Raw genomic sequence first — 23,455 nt, forward strand, 5'->3', positions numbered from 1 at the left:
TACACTTAAGTTTTAACATGTTAACGTATTACCCAATTGATCTAGAGGGATCAATCAACATATTACAGTAAATATATATGAAGAAAGATGGTACTTTTTAATTATTTATCTAACAATAGTTACCTTTCAGCAGAGCTGGAAAGTAACTAAATACAGCTATTTAAGTACAATTTTTTTAGGTATTTCGTCTTCACTCGAGTATTTCTATTTTATACGTTTACTCCACTACATCTCAGAGGGATATGTTGTACTTTTTACCAATCCATTTGATAACGTTTGTTTCTCTGCAGATTTATAGCTAATGATTCTAAAATGGTCCATTCTGCATAATGATACTTTTGATTCGAATACTTTTATACTTTTATGTAAATGAAATATTGAATGCAGGATTTTTTTTTTACTATAATAGTATTTTAATATCACTACTTCCTATTTCTTCCACCACTGCTTTTCAGATTAAAAATATACATACTTGAAATTATTAAAACTTGCACCACCGTTACCAGCTAAAACAGTTTGTAAAATTCTACACGCATCATTTAATCATGTAATATATAAATATAATAATAATAATAATAACATATCAAGACACAGGGACCATTTTTCTGCAGAAAAAGTACTTTCAATTTTCAGTAAAGTACATTTTGCCGATAATACTTATGGACTTTAACTTAAGTAGGATTTTCAACACAGTACTTTTACAGGATTTTTTATGTATTAGTACTTTTACTTGAGTAAAGAATCAGAGTATTTCTTCCTCATAAATAAATAATGCTTTGCCTTAAAAAACAATTATTCTCATCTCAATTAAAGGCCGACACCGCCCTCTATCGGCGGACTGCAGCTCTGCAACAAACCAGGATGTGAATCAACCAATCAGCTGCAAGCATCAGCATAGTGTAACGTGATTGGTCAGACCTGTAGCGACTGTAACGTCCGCTCCTTCTATTGGCTCTCCTTCTCCTAACGTGTCAGTGAAGTCCGGATGGTGATGGTGACAATAATCCTGGATAAAAACCTGTTAAATAACAATATAATGAAGCCGTAACATCTTGGAAGAGCTTTTGTTTTGATAAACTGAAGAAACAATGGAGGTAAGATGAAATAAAGTCTCTCTGGCTCGGTTTTTAAAGAGCCTGCTAGCTAACGTTAGCCAACTGTCACACAGTCAAAGTCCAGCTAAGTGAAAAATAAACATTTCTCAAAGCTTAACGTTAGTTGTGTAGCTTGTTAACGTTACATGAGTCCAGTTTTCTCCCCGTGCAAAATACAGTTACAACAATGTATACGTGTTTAAAGTGAAGCCTACTAATGTTTTGACTGTTTTCTCTCTTCACCAGAATATTCAAAGTGTTCCAATCGACATACAGACCAGCAAACTTTTAGGTAAGACGAATAAAAAACGTTTCAGTTCATTCCACCTGTTACTGTTGTGGAAGAAGTTTTCATATCTAGAATATACTATTAGCCCACTTAAAATACTCCACTACAAGTAAAAGTTCTCATTCTCTTCAGTAAAAGTATGCAAGTATTATCAGCAGAATGTACTTTAAGTAAAAGTGTTTGTGCTGTAAAATGTTCCCTCTGAGTATCACCATTATGATGTTAATGGTTTATTATCACTGCTGCATTAATGTGCATGTTGCATGTTAACTCCTTTATATCCTGTTGTCTAGTTTAATCTACATCAAAGCATCATATTCTCCAAGATCATCAACACATAAAGGAAACACTTCATCCTTCAGTTTATCACAAACATTCAACATCAACACATCTGGAGATCTGTAGTTTAACATATTTTAAAAGTACAATATGTACCTCTGAGATGTAGTGAAGTAAAATAGAAAGTTGCAGAAAATAGAAACACTCAAGTAAAGTACAAGTACCTTGAATCTTCTGTTGTTTTTTTTAACCCACCAGCCACAGATGAATCAAATGATGCAGATTCCCTCGTTATCAATGACGTTGAATCGTTCTGTGTCCACAGATTGGCTGCTGGATCGACGTCACTGTAATCTGAAATGGCAGAATGCAGTGAAGGATATCAGGGAGAAGATCAACGCTGCCATCCAGGACATGCCAGAGAACGAGGAGATCAAGCAGCTTCTGTCCGGCTCCTGTAGGTCCATTATATCTATCCATCTATATCTATCTTTATACATATATATCTATCTCTATCTCCCCACATTGTGCCGCTCATCTACCATTGCATTTAAGTCACAGAGATGAGCAGTCATTTCTCTTTCAGCCATAGCAATCTAACCATTTATTGATTGAAGGGTCAGGATGGAGGGATAATCTTTTTCTGTACAATAAACATTATATTATATTGACACGACTACTATAAGTATGAATAATAAACACAGAGTACATAAGTTAGCTTATATATTAACGAATGCACACTTAAAAAGGGACTCAGTACGAAATAAAGAGCACATCTATTGACTCCACATGGCTCTCAACATGGCAACAACTAGCAGGTGGCTAGAAGCTATTTTAATGCTTTGAATCCTGTATAGAGAACCTTAAAAGAAGGAACCCTTTAACCTCAGGCTATAGAACAAAATATACAAACACTTTCTTCTCTTAATTTAAAGTTAGTCTCATTTACTGAATTCATATCACACAGGTCTTAATCGATATATCATGATCTGTGAGGAAGCATGTAGCATGTAGACCTGCCCTCTCTAGACTCCTCCCCTTTGCATTAACGGGTGAATCTCTCTCATTCATGTTTGAAACAAGTATCACAAAACAATACATATATGTTTTGTTTATAGCCATAACTTCTTATGTTTCATATTAATTCTGTATGTTGTCTGCCGTTTACACTAAAATATATATTTTTTTAAATGGTAAAGAGTCTTTGAGGATACTTGAAATATTATTATTATAATTATTATTATTTTTCAAGGTGGCATTTGCTACATCATTAACACATTCTGGTTGCATCTTTATCCCTCAGCTGTGTAAGTATGTGCATTGTTATGTAATGTAGCATAATTCCTGTATAGAAACTGTTAATTTCTGTCCTTAATTTGTCTGTTCTGCTCCTCATCCTCTGCATGAATGCTTATAAATCCTCTTTGTTTTGTTTCTATTGATAGACATTCACTACTTCCACTGCTTGAGGATAGTGGAGATACTGAAGGGAACTGAGGCTTCCTCCAAGAACATCTTCGGCAGATATTCATCTCAGAGGATGAAGGTGAGCAGATAGCCTGCAGGTCTGACAGAGTTTCTGATTGGTATTTCTTTGTGTCTTTCTGCTCTAAAACGACTAAAACTATCCGAAACATTAGATTTGATTTCTGTTTTTGTTGTCACAGGACTGGCAAGAGATCGTGTCCCTTTATGAGACAGATAATTTCTATTTGGGTAAGTTTCATATCTCTTTGTAGTATGACAACATTTGTATACAGCGTTAGATCATCCCTCTGTGTTTCATAGGGTAGGAAGGTGATCGGCTACCTGTTGTCATTCTGTTTGAAACCAGAAAGTCTATTTTTCTAAACGTGAAACTGTATTTGTTGTTGTTGCTACTGTTCTGGTTTTTCCTGCATCTTTATTATAGGATATAAGAGAACAGCATCCGGTTATAGAAACTAACTATTTGCATGTATAGACATTTTCTTAATCTAAAACAAGAGTCTGTTTGCGTGTCCCCAGCGGAGGTGGCCAGCTTGCTGAGTCGCAACGTGAGCTACGAAGGCCCGGCCCTGAGGAAGCAGCTGGCCAAAGCCCAGCAGCTGCAGCAGGAGCTGAGCAGGCGTGAGGTGGAGTGCCAGAGCTCAGCCGCAGACCTGAGGGAGCGCTACTATGCTGCCTGCAAACAGTACGGCATCACGGTAAATACACAAGGTTATTAAAACACACAGACTAGCTGCTCTCTACGTCGACATTCTTCATGCTGTCGCTTGATGTTTTTTTGTTTTCCCGCTCTGAAAGGGAGAAAATGTGGCTCGTGAGCTTCAGGCTCTGGTCAAAGACTTACCAGCGGTTCTCGGGGAAGTCGGGAAAGATGTGGCGAAGTTAGCGGAGCAAATAAAACTTTATACTGCTTTCACAAACTTCGTATGTGATTGGTGAGCGCATCATCAAAAACACAGTCCTCTATGTTATGTAAAAAATAATCTTTGTTGTAATAAACGTACACATCCCTAACAGCACGTTGACTCTTTGTCACATGTGGGTATCTGTAGGTCTGAACCAGTCCTGCCCATGCTGACGTTCGCCCAGAAGAGAGGAAACACAACGTTTTACGAGTGGAGAACGGGGAACGTCCCCGCGGTCATCGAGAGGCCAGTTGTGGAGGAAGCACCTCCTGATGCACTCACAGAGGATTCGGTTGGTTTTACTGTCTCTATATACAAAGTATTCATCAGGGTCATATAATAGAAATCACTTTTTCTTTTTTCTTATTTGATAAATTCTTCTTAAATCCATCTTGTTTTGTTATATTTTTAAATACATTATCACAGTTACAAATCAAACTTCCTCCCATGCAGCAGCTCTGTGCTGCTGTGAGATAATAACAAATACCAGAAGAGGTCAAATAAATACACTCATGTTTCAATCCACCACTGACTTTAATGTTCCGGTATTCTCTTTTTAACGCTGCTTTAGATCGACTGGGGCAACTTTGGCAACACTGCGGACACTCAGGGTGTTAATTCTGCCATCACAGTTGAGGATGGAATAGACTGGGGCATCAGTCTGGAGCCGAGCTCTGAGGTGAGACACAAGAACACATCTGCATTTAGATTTTATGTACACCTTATATCACTTTCTAATGTGTAGATATTCAGATGAATTAAGGACGATATCTACAGAAAGAATGTATTAATACTTGAGTGGATCACCTTTTAGAGCGGGCGTCCAAGCACTGAGGCTTACTGGGTCTGGCTCGGATCATGACGAGTGGTGTTGATGAAGAGAAAAGGTTTTGGAACTTCTGCTCTGATATACTACTTCCTGTCTGCCTCCCTCAACAGGACACTGGTGCTGCTGGGATTGACTGGGGGGACAGTGAAGCAGCTCCCATAGAAATTGAAATCGTGGACGCGGGCACAGACTGTAACTACTTTGTTCTTTTTTTTTTTTTTTTTGCACAACTTATCACAAGCTCTGTTGACATTTCTGTTTGCTAAAGACATGCGTGTCTCCTTGCAGGTCCTGAGGGTGTGGCAAGAGGGGAGGATGCTTTATCTGTCCTGGAGAACTCTCAGTCACGCAGCCAGTTCATCGATGAGCTAACGGAGGTAAACCGCTACGGTCATCTAGTGTCAAATCACCACTTGAGAGACCGTGCATCCACTCGAGTCATCTGAATTGTGATCATAGTCCTAAAACAAGCTTTTAAAAGCCACTGTGTGATACCTGCTGATACGTTAGACTAGCTGGTGAACATAGTGGAGCATTTAGCTGCTAAAGAGACGGATACATCCCTCAGGAGTTGACAAAACAGAACAAAAAGGAGCGAATAATGAGCTGACATTCATCAGGTAGCCAAAAATATGACTCCAAATGAATGATAATGTGTCTCTGGATGTGTAAATAAGCAACTACATGCAAACAAGTTCACTGCATCAACTCTTTTCAGTGATATGTCAGCATTGTTTTAACGACTTGTTTCCACTACACTCAAATGGCGGCAACTTCCAGTTCTGCAAAGTGAATCCAAAGCTTCATGTGTTAAAGCTGCATTCTCTCTAGTGTCCACCAGGGGGCGACTCCTCCGGTTGTATAAAAGTCTATGAGAAAATGACTCTACTTCTCTCTTGATTTATTACCTCAGTAAACATTGTAAACATGAGTTTATGGTCTCAATCGCTAGTTTCAAGTCTTCTTCAATACAGCATGATGTAAAAACTAAACATGATGTTTACATGTGCAAATTCAAAACCACTTTCTGCAAACAACAAGTGTGTGTTTATCACAAATAGGAGTTGAAAACAGTCACAGCATTTGTTTAAACTGGCAGAGAACATCGTGTAGGTTTCCACACAAAAGTAGACTAAATTGTACTATTTTTGGATAGTATTTGGAGCAGATCATCAGTCAGATTTACACCTAACATGTGACGCTGGTTTCATGTGTTTGTTCAGCTGGAAACGTTCTTAACGCAGCGCGTGACTGAGATGGGAGAGGAGGGAGACGTGGTGGCCATGAGCCAGTTCCAGATGGCCCCCTCCATCATCCAAAGCCAATCCCGACAACATGTCCGGGAGATGCTGTCGGAGGTGCTGGACCTCCTGGGTCGCCTCACCTCCCTCCGGATGCAGCACCTGTTCATGATCCAGGCCTCGCCGCGGTACGCTGCCACGGATCGCCCTCGTATCGTCTCTTTCAGTCGGCGTAAATCTGCATTCTCTCATTGTGTTTACGTGTGAAATGTTTCGTGTAGGTATGTTGAGCGCGTGTCAGAGGTGCTGAGGCAGAAGCTGAAGCAGGCAGACATTCTGGTGCTGAAAGGTGCCACGATGGTCGAGAAGAGACAGGAAGCCCTGGAGGAGCAGTCCAGACTGGAGCCTCGTGTCGACCTGCTGGCAGGATGCACCCGGGAACTCCAGAAAATGGTATTGGTTTACCAGTTCAGTTTATTTATGTTCACAGGGTCGGCAGTCCTCCAGCTCCTGAGAAAGAGACGAGAGAGAGGGTTGTGTTTGATCTTTCTCACAGTAAACATAAGATCATTATATATATATATGTTGAATTATGCAGTTACGGATTATTTTCAAGGAATACATATTGCCCAGAGGGCTCGTATTAATATACATCTGAGTAATTGACATGTATTATTGTATTATTGCCAGTAATTGTGATTGTTTGTTTTTGCAGATTGAAGCGGACATTTCAAAGCGATACCACAAAAGGCCCGTCAACCTGATGGGGGTTAATATATAGTGACAAATCACAGACATCACAATAAAAGTGGTATTTATGTTGAAGTCTTGTGTGTTCTTTACGTTTTCTGGATTAACATTCGGTGAAAAACAAGAAATATGTGCATATGCTTGTAAAAAATTATATAAATTCTGTTTATATTTTGTTTTTATGAATGTATCCACTGGATGCTTGGCTAAACTTATTTTTACTGCATTGATCTTTTTATTTAATTTAATATCAACTTCTTTTTTACCTGATTGGAATATGAAATATTAATAAAATAAAGTACCTGTATACTAACTAAAGTAAGTAATAAAATATCAACACATACAAATAAAGAGTGTGCATATAAGGGATACTTATCCTGCTTAAATTCAGAGCCAGGTGAACCATATGCACACATTTCTTAAAAGATTTAGAAAACGTGCACTACTAAAATCGACCAAGTAAAACTAGTAGAGTGGCAATAACTTCACACAGTTTAAAATAAAATGTCTGGCTTCTAACTTACATGATTGGTTTTAAAGTATCCAGTTTTCTATAGATTAGTATCATAAAACATTTGTAAAATGGTGTAAAGTATTTCTCTGAATGTGTTTGGAATAAAATAATATTGAAGAAGCTGTTATTTTGCCACATATGTATCTTTTAAAGTTGTAATATATTGGACAGTGGTGGTTGGTAACTAAGTACATATACTCAAATACTGTACTTGAGGACACGTTTGAGGTACTTGTATTTCCATTTTATTCTACTTTATAGTTCTACTATGTTACATTTTAAGGAGAAATGTTCTTTTAACAGATTGATACAACAAGAATACAACAAAATTGTGATATAGCACTAAAGGTTAAGCTATTCTACAATATATAAATAATTATAATTAGCTCCGTATTTACCAGGTGCTTTATTAACGTGATGAACACATTTATTCATAAATAATTAGAATCTAATATGATATATAATATTTTGAAATAGGCCATTCTGCATGAGTACTTTTGGTACTTTTAGTATATTTTGATAATCATACTTTAGTTTTTTTACTGAAGTAAGATTTAGAATGCAGTACTTTTACTTGTAACAGAGTATTACTACACTGTAGTATCTGAATACTTCCACCACCACTGCTATAACCGAATCATAAAACATTTGTAAAATTGTAAAATGTATTTTGAATATAAAAGTAGAAGTTGTTTTTTGCCACTAAATATATTTTTTGATGTGATTATATTGGTATAAATGTGTAATATTATCAGCGGGGGATTTTTCAGGGTGATGAAAGCTTGCTACTAGAATGTTCTGCGCATGCGCTGTGTGAAAGCGTGTTTTGGTGTCAAGCGGTGCTAGATGCTAGGTTAGCCAGGGCCAGCTAGCCATTTTGCAAGTCATGGTGGGCCAATTCAATGAGGAAAGGCTGGAGAGACGCTACATCGGGCAGCACTGTGGAGCTTTTAATGAAACAGGACTTGATTGCTGTTCTTAGGTGGTAGTGAATCTTCTTCTTTTGGGCATGAATGAAGACACATGCGTGAGTATTAAATCAATTAACTACTGTAATAATGCGTTAGGAGATACATGGATTGCAGTGATTCATGGCGTGAGATAACGTTAGCACACACGTAGATAAATAAGTCGTATTTATGGATACAGGAGCATGTCTTTGTATAATACATAAGTTACTTTTAAAAGTAGTTGAATGCTAGCTGTAGCTAGCTAGATAAACTAGCTTACAAGGCTAATCACCGTGTTGGCTCTGAGCTCCAATTGTAACACAGCTTTTAGTTAAGCCCCGCCCACTAGCCATTTCTATTGGTCGTGCCTTTCTGGAGTCATGTGTCGTCACCCCGCTTGAGTCCTGCGAGTGGCCTCGCGATCTGTCGATCACCTTTTTCACCACTTGTTGCTAGGGAGATTGTTTGATGCTAAAGCCATAATACCAGTAGAGGTACCTGCCACTTTTTAAAGGGGCAAACAGAGATGTGAGCTAACCAACCTAATGTGGCAACACGCTATATATATATATATATATTTTTTTTGTAACACGGTGGTTATACACGTGTGTAACAGCAAGTAGCACAAGCTAGCTAACGGCTAACGTCATAAGGACGAAGATAGGCGCAGCTGTGCGAGAGGAGGGAGGGACACCACAGAAGAAGACGCTGTCGAGCCTTCGATTCACCTTCAGCTGCACCCACACGAAGAAGTAGTTTGTCCTGTGAAGGGTGGGGTGATGTGAAAGCTCTGTGTTCATCTCTGGTCTGCTGATTTTTATTTATTTTCCAATGTATTGTGCCGACATCACTTCTCTACACTTTTTGGGAGGATGGAGTGGTTGCTGTGGGCTAGCAAGTCCTGATTTATTTTGTTTATTTGTGTGTCATTAACATGGGTTTAATGCAAATGAAGTAACGGTAAGACTTGTGTGTCTGCTCTGAATGTAGTGTGATTGTAATGGTGAACTATTGGTGTTTAAAGTGGAGCAATAACATGTAATTTCTCACTTTTTGTCAGGAATGGGAAGATGAGAACCTAATGAAGAAGAAAGCTTTGAGCACAAACTGGACTCTGTCAGAGTGGAAACCCCATCTTGGATCCTACATGCCTTTTAAACACACTGCATCCTGTTGAAGACCCTCTCCCCCTTCTTTAACCACTTTTTTTTACGCTCATGTAACCGTCTCAGTCTTCTAGTACGAGTACAGAAGCTAGTTGGCCCCGTTTTTGTTTTTATTTTTTACTTTCACCTTTTGTTCCTTTGTAAAGAAATGCTTTACCTGAAAAAATACTTCACAGAGGGCCTGATTCAGTTCACCATCCTTCTGAGTCTCATTGGGGTGCGGGTGGATGTTGACACCTATCTAAGCAATCAGCTGCCCCCACTGAGAGAGATCATCCTGGGCCCTAGCTCAGCCTACACCCAGACACAGTTTCACAACTTGCGCAACACCCTGGACGGCAATGGCATCCATCCAAAGAGCGTGGACCTGGACCAATTCTTTACCGCTCGGCGACTGCTGAACCAGGTGCGCCAACTGGATCGCCTCTCTGTGCCCTGTACGGAGCTCAACACCTGGCTGGTGCATCGCGACTCTGAGACTGTGGTGTCCACCAGCAGCCAGTCCAGCCCCAGCATCACCCTGGACAATGGGGGCGGCCTAGAGGACGTCAACAACTCTGACGCCACCCCGGCCATGAGGGGAGGAAGCGGAGCACCTGAATCCACGTACAACCTGAACGCAGCGGACAACAGCCTGGGAGCTGTGGCCCCCGAGGGAAACCAGGAGCAGGGCAGCAGGGACGGCAATGACGACCTCACCAAAGAGGTACCGCAGCTTGTTTCTTCCTTCACTGTGGGCAGCACCTGTCAGAAGGAGGGCACATACAACTCCTTCTGACAGGTGCTTGTTGTCACCACATTCACCTGCTGTCTCACAAACTAACTGGCAAACAGGATTTAGATCATGTCTTTTATGTTCAAAGGAATTAGTGTGAGCTTGGTTGTACCTTTAGTTAGATTTAGTGGTAAACTAATCTTCCAACTTAATCCGTCAATCCTAACTACTAAAAACAATCAAACATATACTCAGAGTTTAAATGGTCCACAGCTCTGGTCTATAATCAGTGTCGGATATTATTAGCAAAACCAGTCAAGTTATATTCATGAGAGCTGTGATTGTTGTCATGAGTGCAACTTTAAATCCACAGCAAACGGTCATTTAACTTCATTTACTCTCTTAACATGGCACAAAATTCTGTTGTTTACATCTACGTGTTACATTTTAACAACATTTCTGTGTGATTTCTTGTTGTTACTTTGAGAAATCTTGCACATAATGTGTCACACAATGAGGTCACACAAAGACATTGTAGATTTCTATGTGATCACATGATGACCACCATGTCAAAGGGTTTGTCATGGCTGCATCATCTGACTACATTTCTGTTACGTGATCTCCCAAAATGACCCACACTTATGAAACGATGAGCCAAACTGCTTGTATAAGAGATAAACAGTAGAAGTACGAGTTTACTATCATAAATAAGTAAATCATAAGTGGCCCACATATGTTCTTTTATACCTCGCTACAGTATTAGTTCAATACATTGAATGCCTACACCATACCTGGTTATTAAAGTAACTTTTCTCTACACAGGGCCATTTTTCAATGGTTGCTATGTATTCTTTTGCAGGACATTGACTTGATCGACATCCTGTGGAGACAGGACATCGACCTCGGAGCAGGAAGAGAAGTGTTCAACTACAGCAACCGTCAGAAGGAGAGCGAGGAGGAGAAGCCCAACCCGCACGAGAACAAAGACGGGAATGAGGAGCAAGAGAGCTGGAGAAATGGAGTGAACTTGCAAGATGCTCAGCCGGTGGACGGGGAGACCGGAGAGAGTATTCCAGAGCAGGTTAGCAGACTAAACGGATCTCTGTGTGCTAGAGTTTCATCCAGAGGGGAGGTGGTACATTTAGCTGTCCTAATGGTACATTAACAGAAAAAAGAAACGTGGGAGCTGCACAGAGGTGATAAAGGCTAATTCTGTCGGCTGAATAAGAGTTCGTATTCGTCTCCACTTTGTCTCCTTCACTGTTCGCCTCGTGTGTTGATAAACGAAGTTCATCTTTGAAATTGTTCAGTTTGAAATTCGGAGTTTCATCTCATTGTTGTGTCTCAATGAGTCTGACAGTAGAGGCAGAGATCAAGCAAACCTAGCTGCTGCTATCAGGAAGTAAATCACATTTATTATGAAGTAAATCACATTTACTTCTGGGCTTAACACCCAAGAGAATTTTCCTTTGGTTCAGTCTTCACTCACAATCGTTAGCACTCATGACGTATAAATGTAATCTTCATAAACCTCCGATGAACACTCGTGCAGCTCATCCAGTGCTGACTCTTTTATGAATACAGAAAACAACAAAATGTTCTTTTTCGTTGTTTATTAGTCAGAATTGCTCTCATTTGACCACAGTAGCTGATAAAGTACAATCTGAAGAGGTACTGCCTTCAAGCTCTATTAAAACGTAGCGACCAGGTGCTAGATCGTAAGCACGAATCCAAAAGGGAAACTAAGGAAATGTCGGACACGGCGCTGAACAAACCCGCAAATTAAGCGATCAAAACGTGGATAGTTCCAAAAAGAGAGTGAATATCTGGGGTTGGCTGGCGAGTACCGTAACCCTCGTTGAGCCGGGGCCGACTTTGAACGTTGTGTTTATAAACCACAACCGACCTAAAATAAGAAATACTTTTTACTGTATTGACGTCTCACAATGAGTAATAAGTAGACGTGTGTTTGGACTGCTAGAGATGGAATGGTTCTTACCGCAAAAGCTAACAAAATGAAGTACTAACACAGCTTCAGAACCTGCAGCTAGCCAGAAGAAGCGAGCGGCAAAGGATTCACTCAAAGTTTGCTCACACATTGTACCGAATCATTCACCATCGTGGTCGTCCGTATTGGGCCAATTAGTCACAACAGTGTCTCTTGTGTTGTCGTTCAGCTCCCAGGTCTTGGCTCGCAGACTTCGCTGTCTCTACAAGAATGCTTGAGGCTTTTGGAGGCCACTTTCCCTTTTGGAGAAGAATCTGAGGTAAAAAAAACAAACAAACAACCTGTTGTTACACAAGCATTGCAAGTATCGTCTTTTATTACAAGGTCTTTGTGATGTTTTTAAACAGTTTCCAGCCCCGGTTGTCGCCCCAGAAATCGTTTCCAATGAAGAAGTTCCTTCCACGTCTCAGGGTCTTCCTCTGGCACCACAGCTGCCCCCCGCGGAGCCTCAGTTAGACCTGGAGCAGCAGTGGCAAGACATCATGGCCATCATGGAGCTACAAGTACGTCTACTTTCTAACTGCATCATTGCAACCATAAAAAGTATATTTCGTCGTACAAACATATGCTTATTAATTTGAGAGAAGTGTGTATATTTAAGAAACCTTTCTGTTCAAAGGCAATGGAAGTGAACAACTCTTCGCCACACAGCAACTCCAGCAGTGACAGTGGAACGAGTGGGACGACCGAGTCGAGCGCCGCGGGAAACTTTGGACTCTCTAATGCCTCGACACCCGTGAACCAGGACGTCAGCCTCCACCAGGCCTCCCTCCCCAGCTGCAGCCAGGACTTCCCCCAGGTGTTCAATCCCCAGTTGGACTCTACTAGCATCACCCCGAGAACCACCATGCTCAGACCTTCCTCCAGCAACTCCAGCAACATCAACTCCACGTTCGGAGCCACTAACCTGACGGGCATCTTTCTCCCGCCACACATTAACAGCTCCAGTACCAACATCACGTCCACGCCCATCCTGCCCGATCCATTCAGCAACCTGCTGGAGGAGTCCATGCTCGACGAGATCAGCCTGCTGGACCTCGCCATGGAGGAGGGCTTCAGCCAGGCCCAGGCGTCGCAGCTGGAGGACGAGCTCGACTCCGACTCCGGTCTTTCCCTGGACTCCAGCCACAGCCCGGCCTCCCCGAGCAGCTCCGAGACGTCCTGCTCCTCGGCGGCGTCTTCGTCCTCGACGTCGGCCACCTTCTCCGAGGAGGGAGCTGTGGGGTACAGCACCGACTCGGAGGTCGCTACCGTGGAGACGGAGGAAGGTGCTGTTGGTGGTTACCAGCCTGGGTTCAGTAAGCTCTGCCGTATGAGCTACCAGGACCCCTCCCAGTTCCACGGCCTCCCTCAGCTCGGCGGCATCGACCACAATCACACGTACAACCTGCCGCTTTCATCCGCGTTCGCCGAGCATCCAGAGCTCCCCCTTTCCGCTGGCAAGAAGAGCGTCCGCGACAAACACTCAAAGCTTCAGCCTGCTCAGGATTTGCTCGACAAGCACGCGAGTCGCGACGAACGGCGAGCCCGGTCCATGAAGATCCCCTTCTCCAACGAGAAGATCATCAACCTGCCCGTGGAGGAGTTCAACGAGCTCCTGGCCAAGCACCACCTGAGCGAAGGCCAGCTGGCCCTCGTCCGCGACATCCGCAGGCGCGGCAAGAACAAGATGGCGGCCCAGAACTGCCGCAAGCGCAAGCTGGACACCATCATCAACCTGGAGCAGGGCGTCCACGACCTGAGGCGCAACAAGGCCCGCCTGCTGAAGGAGAAGATGGAGTTCATCCGCTCCATCCGGCAGATGAAGCAGAAGATGCAGAGTCTGTACCAGGAGGTGTTCACTCAGCTCCGGGACGAGGAGGGCCGGCCCTACCCCCCCAGCGAGTACTCGCTCCAGTACAGCGCTGACGGCAGCGTGCTCATCATGCCCCGCAGCGTGACCACCGCCGAGCAGAACCGGAAGCCCGAGAAAAAACAAAAAGACAAAAAGAAGTGAGGGGGGTGGGGCGGGGGGCAAACTGCTGTTTATTCTATCACTTTGCTAAATCAATAAGAAAGATTTCTGCAGATGCGAGAGAGATGTCCTTTTTTCCTTTAAGAAGATTCTGGTGAGTAGAGTTGTTGACTACTCTTCCTGCGTTAGTTTCTCCCCTTTCATTCTCGTCCTCCATTTTTTTTCCCCCTGGAAACAACTCTGAAGCAGAAGTAGCTCCTCGTTTGAGTACTGATATTTCATTATTTAGACGGGGCGGGGGAAACAATAAGCGAGGAGACGAGGGACGTGAAAGGACATAAAAATGAGCAATTAAGAGAAGAAGAAAAAAATGAGCCGCTCTTCATCCTTTTGCACCAAAACCGCTGAGGACGGAGAAGGTTTGTCGGGTGAAACGAGGGGACTCGTCTGGAGAACAAGAACACTGTCTATGCACCGGAGGTTTTAAAGGACGGACCACATCCCACCCTGGAGACTTTCACTGATGTTTGTCACGTTTAAGTTGCATCTACGGTTGTGAGAGTTCAGTTTACCAAAGGCTAAGAGGAAGTCCATTATTTTAGGGTGCCATTAACACCTTTACTAACCAAAGGTCGTATGGTGCACTTGATCATCTCTTACATGCTCAAAACACTGGACTCCAATTCTGTCGGTTTGTGTGTCGCAAATTCCAGTTTTGTGGAGTGGGTCTGAGCTCAGAGAGGCCCTGAAGAGAGCGCCGGGTGGACGGGGGAGGATTGAGACCAGAGGGAGTCAGAGGCTGGAGAGTTCCCGGGCTGGCCGCTGCTAAAAAAAAAAGAGGCCTGGAGGTGAAGTCCTGCAAGAGGAGCAGATGGATGTCTTAGGGAGGAGGCACACTGCATTGCAAAATGTATCAACTTCCTTATAAATTATACATAGCACTGTAATTTGTCTTTTAAAAGGCTTGGCTATATGCATTTTGCCGTGTCTGTCGCTGTTCCTTCGCTGCAGGTTTAAATACGGGAGCTGTGTTAAGGAAGGCTCTTATTAACTGTTCATAATCTGTAGTATAAGCAAGGTTATAGGTCACATCAGCTTTATGTAAAACTCTACACTCTGTTTTTATTTAAATTGTCACGCTGAGCCTGTAATCATAAAGAGGAAGCTGCTGTGACGGGTCAGAGGTTCAGGCTGTCACAGTTATGCATCATTTGGCGTTTTTCTTTTTCCTCTTGGACGCCTCGTGTTCGGCACTAACTTCGAACGGGCTCAGTCGTCTCTGGTGGAGCCAAATCCCGTTTATTTAACTTATTTGCCAACGTTCCCCGACTGAAAGCCACTTGAGGTCATTTTTTTTTAAACTGCTGTGAAGCCCGAGGTGTTGGCTTAAACATTATGAGTCCTATGTTTGTTTTCTTTGTGTTGGTAACAAAGTGAGCCAAGTTGTTACATGAGATTTAAAAAAGATAAGTTGTTTGAATGCGTGAAAAGACGGTGCGTGTTGTGGCCACTTTGATTTGAAATGCCTTTATTTCACCATCTCATCGTCTCACTTTAAATGTTGTGAGAAGCGGAGGAAGAAGTGCTATTACTCGTCTATCTGAATGGAGTTGTCAGTACGTGAACAGAGAAATAAAATAGGCGAGTTAGGCTCGAACGTTTATAAGAGCAGAACAGATGATGTCCAAACAATAGTTGTTGAAAGGAGAAATGTCCTCATTAAATGTGATATTCAGGCATGAAACTCTGGTTAACATTGACTTCAACTATCTAGTACTGCTACTACTTAGTGCACTTTTCTTTGTCTGTCTTGTTCTGTAAATATTTTCATGTTTTGTGTTCGTCATGATTTATGTCTCCATGACGGTCTCACCCTCTGCTTTCAGTTTGGATGTAGTTCCTTCTTGTTTTCAGATATTTGCCGGCAATCAAGAATTGTTTTTATTGATTAATAAAGTGTTTTTATTTTCACCCGGGACTCTACTGTGTTCTAGTTGTCATGAATGGAGTTAGTCAGACCGTACGACTGGGGCTCCAGGGTTTAAGTCGCGGAAATTATCCCGATGATCCGTAAACAGAAACGAGGTGACAAAGCTTCAACGAAGAGTCAATTTACAGAAAAGGAATCGCCAAGTACGTTCGTTATCAATAGTTTACAAACCTTTGTTGTCGGGTTTAAATGTGACAATTTGCTGCTTTTTGTTTTTGAGTAAAGTGAATATTTTGTGAATGTTGGTGGAACAAAACAAGAGATTTGATGACATCGTCGTTAGTTGCAGCCCTGCTGGATAATAATCAGACGATATTTAAAGTGAAAACAGTAAAAAGAGGAAAGTCACAAAACAAGTTGTTTATTCTCCAAAACCGACGAGCAAGATGTGACAATGAAGAAGTCTACAAAGAATACCAATCAGTTAATCAGGGGTTGTAACCGTACACCAAACAGCTCAGATGGACACAGTTTTGACCTCAAAAGCACCAAAAATAATGTCTCAAAAAAGGCACTAATGAAATAGAAACATCACCTCACTGATACGATGTCACAGCACGACGGATCTCTGGACCAAACCAAACGGATACTGAAGAGGCCGAGAGAGTAACAGTGACGCCTGCGTTTTACATTCCAGTTGAAGCATATATACAGTTACATTACATCCAGAATCAAATGAGTGATACGACACCAACACCAACGAGTCCAAAGGTGTCTTGCTCGTCTCTGCCGACCCTCCAAAACCCCTCTGGAAAAGTACAATGAAGTTCAAAACTAGCTTCTTTCTTTGCCCTCTTGTGTTAGTTTTTCTCGTCTTCCGTGGGATACGAGTGCCAGGTGAGTCTCTCCTCATAGAACGAGATGACCACCTGAGGACACTTCCCGTTGGCCTCCTTCGCCGGCACCAGGTCAGCTTCATCTGAGTTTTTCCTGAGAAAACAAACACCCAAAAAACATTTACTGACAAAATATTCGATGACACATCCAGCTGTTACGTTGCATACGAACCATTTCATGAGGAACATGAGTTCTCCGGTGGAATCTGTGGCGCCGATGATCCTCTCTGGATCGAGTCCTCGAGCAAAGCCCCGGAGCTTCTCTGTCTGAGGATCAAACAACAAAACACAACTTCAATCAAGCAGAAAATAATGTTTCAGCACGTCCAAAACCTCAAAGACGTTCAGTTTACTGTCACGTAACACAGAAAAGCATCGTTTCCTCACGTTATGGAAGCTACCAGCAGATGTTTGACCATTATTGAAATCATTATTCAATCAAAACTCAAAGCTGCAGATCAGTTCTCCGTCGATCTACTTCATCCTCTTCAGCTCCACATTTTGGAACAATATTTTAAAGTTGAATATTGTTGTCTTGTGTTGACCCAAAGCAGACTCTCTCTAGAGAAAGTCCACATGAGCCCCCTTGTGGACTTGATTGGGGATCTGAACACCACCAGAGACTCTCAGAGTCTGCAAGAGCTGTTCCCAGATATGTCGTAAAGAATAAGTCTGTCTTTGGATACCACGTGACAAAAACAAAGAGTCGTTGACTTACGTCGTCTTTTTTCTTCTTCGTTTTACTCTCGTCTCCTTCTGCGTCTCCGGCCGCCTTCCTCTTCCCGTCGTGAGCAGACTTCTGGGACTGCAGGAACTCTGCGATCAGATCCGGACAGTCCAGGTTGTCGTCTGGCTCCCACGTGTTGTCTTCTCTGCAGACACAAGTACATAGAAATACAGCATTTCATTAATAACTTGTACCGGTGATCTGCTGTGTGAATCGGATGATGACGGTAAGAGACACTCACCCAGAGAAGCCTCTCCACTTGAGGAGATACTCTACTCTCCCCTTCACCACCCGCCGATTCAGCACCCTTTCCACCACGTATTCTTCTTCCTCCTCCTCTTCCTCCGCCACTTCCTCTGGCTTCTTGTCCTTCTTCTCGACCGCAGTCATTTTGCTCTCAGGCTCTGAAGGGTCAGAATACAGCAGAGAGTTACTGATCCTGAAGACAAGCCGCCCTTCATAACGGCCGCCGAGCCTTGAAAACTCAAACGGTTGATATTCAGAGTTTAAGATGTTTACACTTAGTCAACACACACGACTTTGTTCATTCCTTGACTCTCGACACACACACCTGTACCGCACGATGTGATACAGAGACATGTATATGTTGGAAGATAGTGACGTGTTAAAACCTTCTGTAACAGCGGGAACATCGTTAGGGGGCTCTGTGTTCAGGCTCATACTCATCAGGTCGACCTGGGAACCTGCAGGTTCCTGGTCAACGTCAAGAGCGTTGCATGATGGGAATCATGATGGTAGAGAGGAGAAAACAATGGAGAATATGAATTTATAGAGAAGATACAAGGCTGACAGTGTGAGGCAAGAGGAGACTACCACCAAAAACCCAGTACCTCTACTTTAAAGGTTACCCATGTACAAACATGGTGTAAACTCATTGGATCTCCAAACAGTGGTGGACGAAGTATTCCGATTCTTTACTTGAGTAAAAGTACTAACACAACATGGTAAAAACTAAAAATGCTCAGTTACAAGTAGAAGTCCAGCATTGAAAATGTAACTGAAGTTAAAGCATGCAAGTATAATCAGGAAAATATACATTAAATACAAAAGTAAAAGTATAAAAACATTGAATCAAAATGATCCAGAGCCCATCACATTGTTTTTGTGTGCAAACAACTTAATCCTTTGAGATGTAATAGAGTAAATAATTAATAAAGGCAGCATGAAAATAAAAGACAAAGTACATCAGTACTTCGTTACATTCCACCACTGTCTCTTTGGGGGTTTAATACAAATATGTCCCTGAACCAGCTGTTTACTTGTCCCCTTTAGGATCATATCAATATATGCATTTATTAATAATAATAATAATAATACAGCAGCATAGCTGAGCCTACAAGTGTCAGCATCAACAGACTCCAGATGTGCAACACCTGGCCACGTGACGTTAGGTGTGATAAAAGCACACAGAGCTGACGGTCAAACACACCACTTACAACACGTGGACCTTCACTTTAAATAGACAACGCGATGGTGTAGAAGACATTTAATGTATTAAAGCTAACGTTCGCGAGCAGACAGAAGCAAACAGCACGACTGAAGCCTCGAGCGACCCGCAGGTTCACAGCGAGCTGCTGTCTCCTCCATATTGCTTTTGTGTTGTGCAACTTCATGCAACATCCTCTGTGACGTCTGTCGATTATGATTATTAATAAGAAACGTGTATCGTGCACGAGATAAGCGCTAAAAACATACACGTTAACGGCTCGTGCACAATATTATAAAAACACGTTTAAAGGGAGGATGATTTAAAAAATAAAATGTAAACTCACCGATGACTTACAATTATATTTATTTTTAAACTTCCACCTGGAACCGATACTAAACAACCCGGTAGCCTCGTAATAATGTAAAGATAACGTCGCTGCTGGTCTTGATGTAAATAGAGCCGGTAGGCTGTGTCGTCTGTGTGACGAGGGGAGAAGGAGGCGGCTCGTTCAGACTCTGACGCGCATGGATTTACTCATCGGTGTAATCACAGCCAGAGCCAGGCGTGCAGGTGATATATAGATCTGTGGCTGCAGAGAGACAGAGAGAGAGAGAGAGAGAGAGAGAGAGAGAGAGAGAGACAGAGACAGAGAGAGACAGAGACAGACAGACAGAGATCATCTTCATTAATACCTGAAAATACACAAAAAGCTTTATCTTTTCCAATTATATTGTCACTTTACCTTCATATACTTTTACATCTCTCATGGAGAGAATAAAGTATATGTATATATATATATATATATATATATATATATATACACACACACACACAAATTAACATTGTGACATTCAGAGTATATGGTTTAACACTCTTTGGAGATGCCAAACTTAAACTTTTATTATGTTCAGGAGAGCTAGGGTCTCTTACGAGGGGGCTAGTTACCCCGTAATTGAACTTTTACCACCTTGCATAAACATGACAGCTGGAACAATGTACTAAGTGAATACCTTTATTATTCAATCAAATATCAAGTTATTTAAACAATAGAAATCAGTACTATCACATACATTTAACAAACTGTAGCCACAGGATGAAAACAGTGTGAATTAAGTACATAACCAAACTATAAAAAAATAAAAAATGTAAAGGTGCTGAATTACAAACTCAGAACAAATTTATAATTGAAGGATCGCCTCCGCACGGCTCTCAATATGGCAACAAGGGTGCAACAGTTCACACAGCAGTGCTGACAGAGCTAACAATGTTAAGCTTGGAACGGCGTTATCAGCTGTAAATATTGGCAACATTTGACAACAACAAAACAGGTACATTCCACCACCGCTAAAAGAAGAGCGCAAAATCGTTTACAAGAGCACGAAGATGCATTTAACTTTAAAATGTACAACATTTTCTTCCAGGTGAGCGTTCCCCGGACCCCTCTAGAAAACCAACATTAACGAGAAAATAAAAACTCAATTAGTCTACCGGATCAAACTGAAGACAGTACTAAGCTCTCTGCCAACGCGAGGAGGCGTCACCTTAAACAAAGCATGGATCTCTCAGAGCCACAAGGCTCAAGGCTAATTGTGTGTGAGGACAGGGTTTTGAGGAAAACAATTCAAAATCTGAACGTGGAATCAATAAGCAACGCTCTCAAATTAAAACAGGCCTTTGAATAAAGACAGGAAAAAAGCACCATATTTCCTGCCCTGCGTTATGTGCTATGTGGCGTGTCAGATTTGTATACAAACAGAAGCACGGTTGTCTCTTGTATGAGTAATTATGTGTAACTTCAGACTCGACCGGTTACGAAATCTTTCATCACACACTGAGCAGCTGTAAGGTTTCTCTCCTGTGTGGATTCTCATGTGTGCCTTTAAAGTTGAAGAAGTGTTAAAAGATTTCTTACAAACTGAGCAGCTGTAAGGTTTCTCTCCTGTGTGGATTCTCATGTGTATCTTTAAATATGAAGAAGTGTTAAAAGAGTCCTTACAAACCGAGCAGCTGAAAGGTTTCTCTCCTGTGTGGATCATCATGTGTTTCTTTAAATGTGAAGAACTGTTAAAAGATTTCTTACAAACTGAGCAGCAGAAAGGGCTTTCTCCTGTGTGGATCATCATGTGTTTCTGTAAAGGTGAATCCTGGTAAAAAGATTTCTTACAGACTGAGCAACTGAAAGGTTTCTCTCCTGTGTGGGTTCTCCTGTGTATATTTAAATATGAAGAACTGATATAAGATTTCTTACAAACTGAGCAGCTGAAAGGTTTCTCTCCTGTGTGGGTTCTTATGTGTATCTTCAGATCTCCATTTCTGCGAGATGTTTTCCCACACTCAGAGCATCTAAATAGTTTCTTACCAGCACTACATATTGAAACACTGACATGGACTTCATCAGGTTTCAAAGAGTTTAAACCTGACTGAGGTTCTCTGGTCTCCTTCCAATCATCAGTGTCAGAAGAGTCTCCTGTCTTGTCATCAGTATCTGGTTCTGGATGTCTATCTGGATCTGAGTTCCTGTCTGGTTCTGGTCCTCCGCAGTCCTCTCCATCAGCATCTGTTTCCATCTGTTCAGTTTGTCTTTGATGAAGCTGTGAGGACTGAGCTTCCGCTTCATCATCTTCACTCCTCACAGGAGTGAATGAGAACTTGACATCAGCCTCCTCCAGACCTTGAAGCTGCTCTCCCTCCTGACTGATCCAGAGTTCCTCCTGTTCTTCTTTAATGTGTGGGGGCTCTGGGTCCTCCTGTTCTTCTTTAATGTGTGGGGGCTCTGGGTCCTCCTGTTCTTCTTTAATGTGTGGGGGCTCTGGGTCCTCCTGTTCTTCTTTAATGTGTGGAGACTCTGGGTCCTCCTGTTCTTCTTTAATGTGTGGGGGCTCTGGGTCCTCCTGTTCTTCTTTAATGTGTGGGGACTCTGGGTCCTCCTGTTCTTCTTTAATGTGTGGGGACTCTGGGTCCTCCTGTTCTTCTTTAATGTGTGGGGACTCTGGGTCCTCCTGTTCTTCTTTAATGTGTGGGGACTCTGGGTCCTCCTGTTCCTCTTTAATGTGTGGGGGCTCTGGGTCCTCCTGTTCTTCTTTAATGTGTGGGGGCTCTGGGTCCTCCTGTTCTTCTTTAATGTGTGGGGACTCTGGGTCCTCCTGTTCTTCTTTAATGTGTGGGGGCTCTGGGTCCTCCTGTTCTTCTTTAATGTGTGGGGGCTCTGGGTCCTCCTGTTCTTCTTTAATGTGTGGGGGCTCTGGGTCCTCCTGTTCCTCTTTAATGTGTGGGGGCTCTGGGTTCTCCTGGTCCAGACTGGAGCTCCATTCCTGCTGCTCAGGGGAACCTCTTCTTTAATCACCAACAGCTGCTGGACATCTGCAGGAAAACAGTAAACACACAGAGACGTTACAAAGAAATATTAGTATTGAGCAAATAGTCACCTGTACGTACACTTTGTTTCCTGCCATCATTCCCTCTTACTCTCCCTGTGCACAGCTACCAAACAGACATGCCGACACAAAATGTAAAGACAACGCACCAGCAGCAATGAGGTCATCAATAGTTTACATGGCAAAAAAGTGTGTCACTACCAACATTGTTAAGAAAGTATTCAAAGAACCTGCATCCTGCATAAAGTCCGGCTGAGATTTGATCATGTGGGCAGTTATAGTTGACTAATGTACGCTGCACCCCCTTTCCAGTGTAGCAATGGACCCAGATAATATAATACTTTAATCAACTCTTATGTGACCATGAACAATATTACCTATTTTAGAATTCAACACGCTGCAAAATCCACGTGGTGTTATCAAAGTGAACAAACTTTACTTCTGTCATCTAGAAGCTGAGAGAACAGATCAGAAGAAGAAGAAAAAGATTCATTGAGTCAACAGAGTCTCACTCCAAACTACATAGAAACGTTATCAGCCGGAGCATGAACAGAAGACATAAAGTGAACCAACCTGCTCTGTGTAACCGCAGCTGAGGGTTGAAAACAGCGTCCAGTTGTTTCCGTTGTGGCTCGTTCTGCTCTTTTAGAGGAGAAAGTTCCTCCTCTGCTGTCGTTCTTTCAAACAGACCATCAGCCGAAGTTAGTCGCTGGTTGACTAAACATCCCAGCATTTGGACTTTAGACATTTTCACTAAATTACAGAAACTTCTCCTCCAGACAAACTCTGTTAAAACGGTTTGCTCACTCTGAGCTGCGCTGTGTTGCTAACTTATGTTCGGGTCCATCTACTTCCTGATAGCATGCTAACTTCATTAGCTCCGTGGGACACCAGGA

The 23,455-nt window shown here is 42.3% G+C and overlaps 4 protein-coding genes and 1 long non-coding RNA gene across 9 annotated transcripts; 2 read left to right on the forward strand and 3 right to left on the reverse strand.

Moving 5' to 3' along the window:
* Positions 1-940: 940 nt before the first annotated feature.
* On the forward strand, positions 941-6,950 carry cdk5rap3 (CDK5 regulatory subunit associated protein 3). The gene is made up of 14 exons (XM_076094149.1): positions 941-1,094; positions 1,341-1,386; positions 1,988-2,119; positions 3,108-3,208; positions 3,330-3,378; positions 3,670-3,848; positions 3,949-4,085; positions 4,203-4,347; positions 4,627-4,734; positions 4,995-5,076; positions 5,173-5,261; positions 6,108-6,313; positions 6,407-6,578; positions 6,841-6,950. The coding sequence occupies exons 1-14, from the start codon at positions 1,089-1,091 to the stop codon at positions 6,904-6,906; spliced, it is 1,518 nt and encodes a 505-aa protein (XP_075950264.1). The 5' UTR covers positions 941-1,088; the 3' UTR covers positions 6,907-6,950.
* LOC142952125 (uncharacterized) lies at positions 4,448-8,598 on the reverse strand. The gene is made up of 2 exons (XR_012954648.1): positions 7,400-8,598; positions 4,448-6,635 (listed from the first exon to the last, which is right to left on the reverse strand). It is a non-coding gene; the product is annotated as an uncharacterized LOC142952125 (long non-coding RNA).
* Positions 8,243-16,153, forward strand: nfe2l1b (nfe2 like bZIP transcription factor 1b). 4 transcript variants are annotated; one of them, XM_076094145.1, is made up of 6 exons: positions 8,243-8,416; positions 9,400-10,211; positions 11,080-11,301; positions 12,398-12,487; positions 12,576-12,731; positions 12,848-16,153. In XM_076094145.1, the coding sequence occupies exons 2-6, from the start codon at positions 9,654-9,656 to the stop codon at positions 14,222-14,224; spliced, it is 2,403 nt and encodes an 800-aa protein (XP_075950260.1). In that variant the 5' UTR covers positions 8,243-8,416; positions 9,400-9,653; the 3' UTR covers positions 14,225-16,153. The 4 variants fall into 4 exon arrangements, with proteins under 4 accessions (XP_075950260.1, XP_075950262.1, XP_075950261.1 ...); XM_076094147.1 differs by lacking the exon at positions 8,243-8,416 and adding an exon at positions 8,863-9,091; XM_076094146.1 differs by lacking the exon at positions 8,243-8,416 and adding an exon at positions 9,101-9,299.
* Positions 16,154-16,512: 359 nt separating this feature from the next.
* On the reverse strand, positions 16,513-19,664 carry cbx1b (chromobox homolog 1b (HP1 beta homolog Drosophila)). Of its 2 annotated transcripts, none has more exons than XM_076094151.1 (6): positions 19,540-19,664; positions 18,368-18,449; positions 17,977-18,139; positions 17,727-17,880; positions 17,181-17,275; positions 16,513-17,102 (listed from the first exon to the last, which is right to left on the reverse strand). In XM_076094151.1, the coding sequence occupies exons 2-6, from the start codon at positions 18,420-18,422 to the stop codon at positions 16,973-16,975; spliced, it is 597 nt and encodes a 198-aa protein (XP_075950266.1). In that variant the 5' UTR covers positions 18,423-18,449; positions 19,540-19,664; the 3' UTR covers positions 16,513-16,972. The 2 variants fall into 2 exon arrangements, with proteins under 2 accessions (XP_075950266.1, XP_075950265.1); XM_076094150.1 differs by having other exon boundaries at positions 19,529-19,643.
* LOC142952123 (uncharacterized) lies at positions 19,532-22,520 on the reverse strand (the record flags this gene model as incomplete). The annotated part of the gene is made up of 2 exons (XM_076094152.1): positions 19,532-19,774; positions 21,545-22,520. Coding segments are annotated over 2 exons (1,035 nt in total), but the record flags the coding sequence as incomplete, so codon positions are not given.
* Between the last annotated feature and the right edge of the window lie 935 nt (positions 22,521-23,455).

This window comes from Anarhichas minor, unplaced genomic scaffold, assembly GCF_050575085.1.
Source record: "Anarhichas minor isolate MPS153535 unplaced genomic scaffold, ASM5057508v1 ptg000017l, whole genome shotgun sequence".
NCBI classification, from domain to species: domain Eukaryota; kingdom Metazoa; phylum Chordata; class Actinopteri; order Perciformes; family Anarhichadidae; genus Anarhichas; species Anarhichas minor.

Coding starts and splice junctions, on each gene's coding strand:
- cdk5rap3 (XM_076094149.1), top strand. Junction 1,387..1,987: donor ACAGACCAGCAAACTTTTAG/GTAAGACGAATA, acceptor CTGTGTCCACAG/ATTGGCTGCTGGATCGACGT. Junction 6,579..6,840: donor CCCGGGAACTCCAGAAAATG/GTATTGGTTTAC, acceptor TTGTTTTTGCAG/ATTGAAGCGGACATTTCAAA.
- nfe2l1b (XM_076094145.1), top strand. CDS start 9,654: ATGCTTTACCTGAAAAAATACTTCACAGAGGGCCTGATTCAGTTCACC. Junction 10,212..11,079: donor ATGACGACCTCACCAAAGAG/GTACCGCAGCTT, acceptor ATTCTTTTGCAG/GACATTGACTTGATCGACAT. Junction 12,488..12,575: donor CTTTTGGAGAAGAATCTGAG/GTAAAAAAAACA, acceptor GTTTTTAAACAG/TTTCCAGCCCCGGTTGTCGC.
- cbx1b (XM_076094151.1), bottom strand. CDS start 18,422: ATGAGTATGAGCCTGAACACAGAGCCCCCTAACGATGTTCCCGCTGTT. Junction 17,276..17,726: donor CGAAGAAGAAAAAAGACGAC/GTAAGTCAACGA, acceptor TTTGATCCTCAG/ACAGAGAAGCTCCGGGGCTT. Junction 17,103..17,180: donor CTCATGTTCCTCATGAAATG/GTTCGTATGCAA, acceptor TTGTTTTCTCAG/GAAAAACTCAGATGAAGCTG.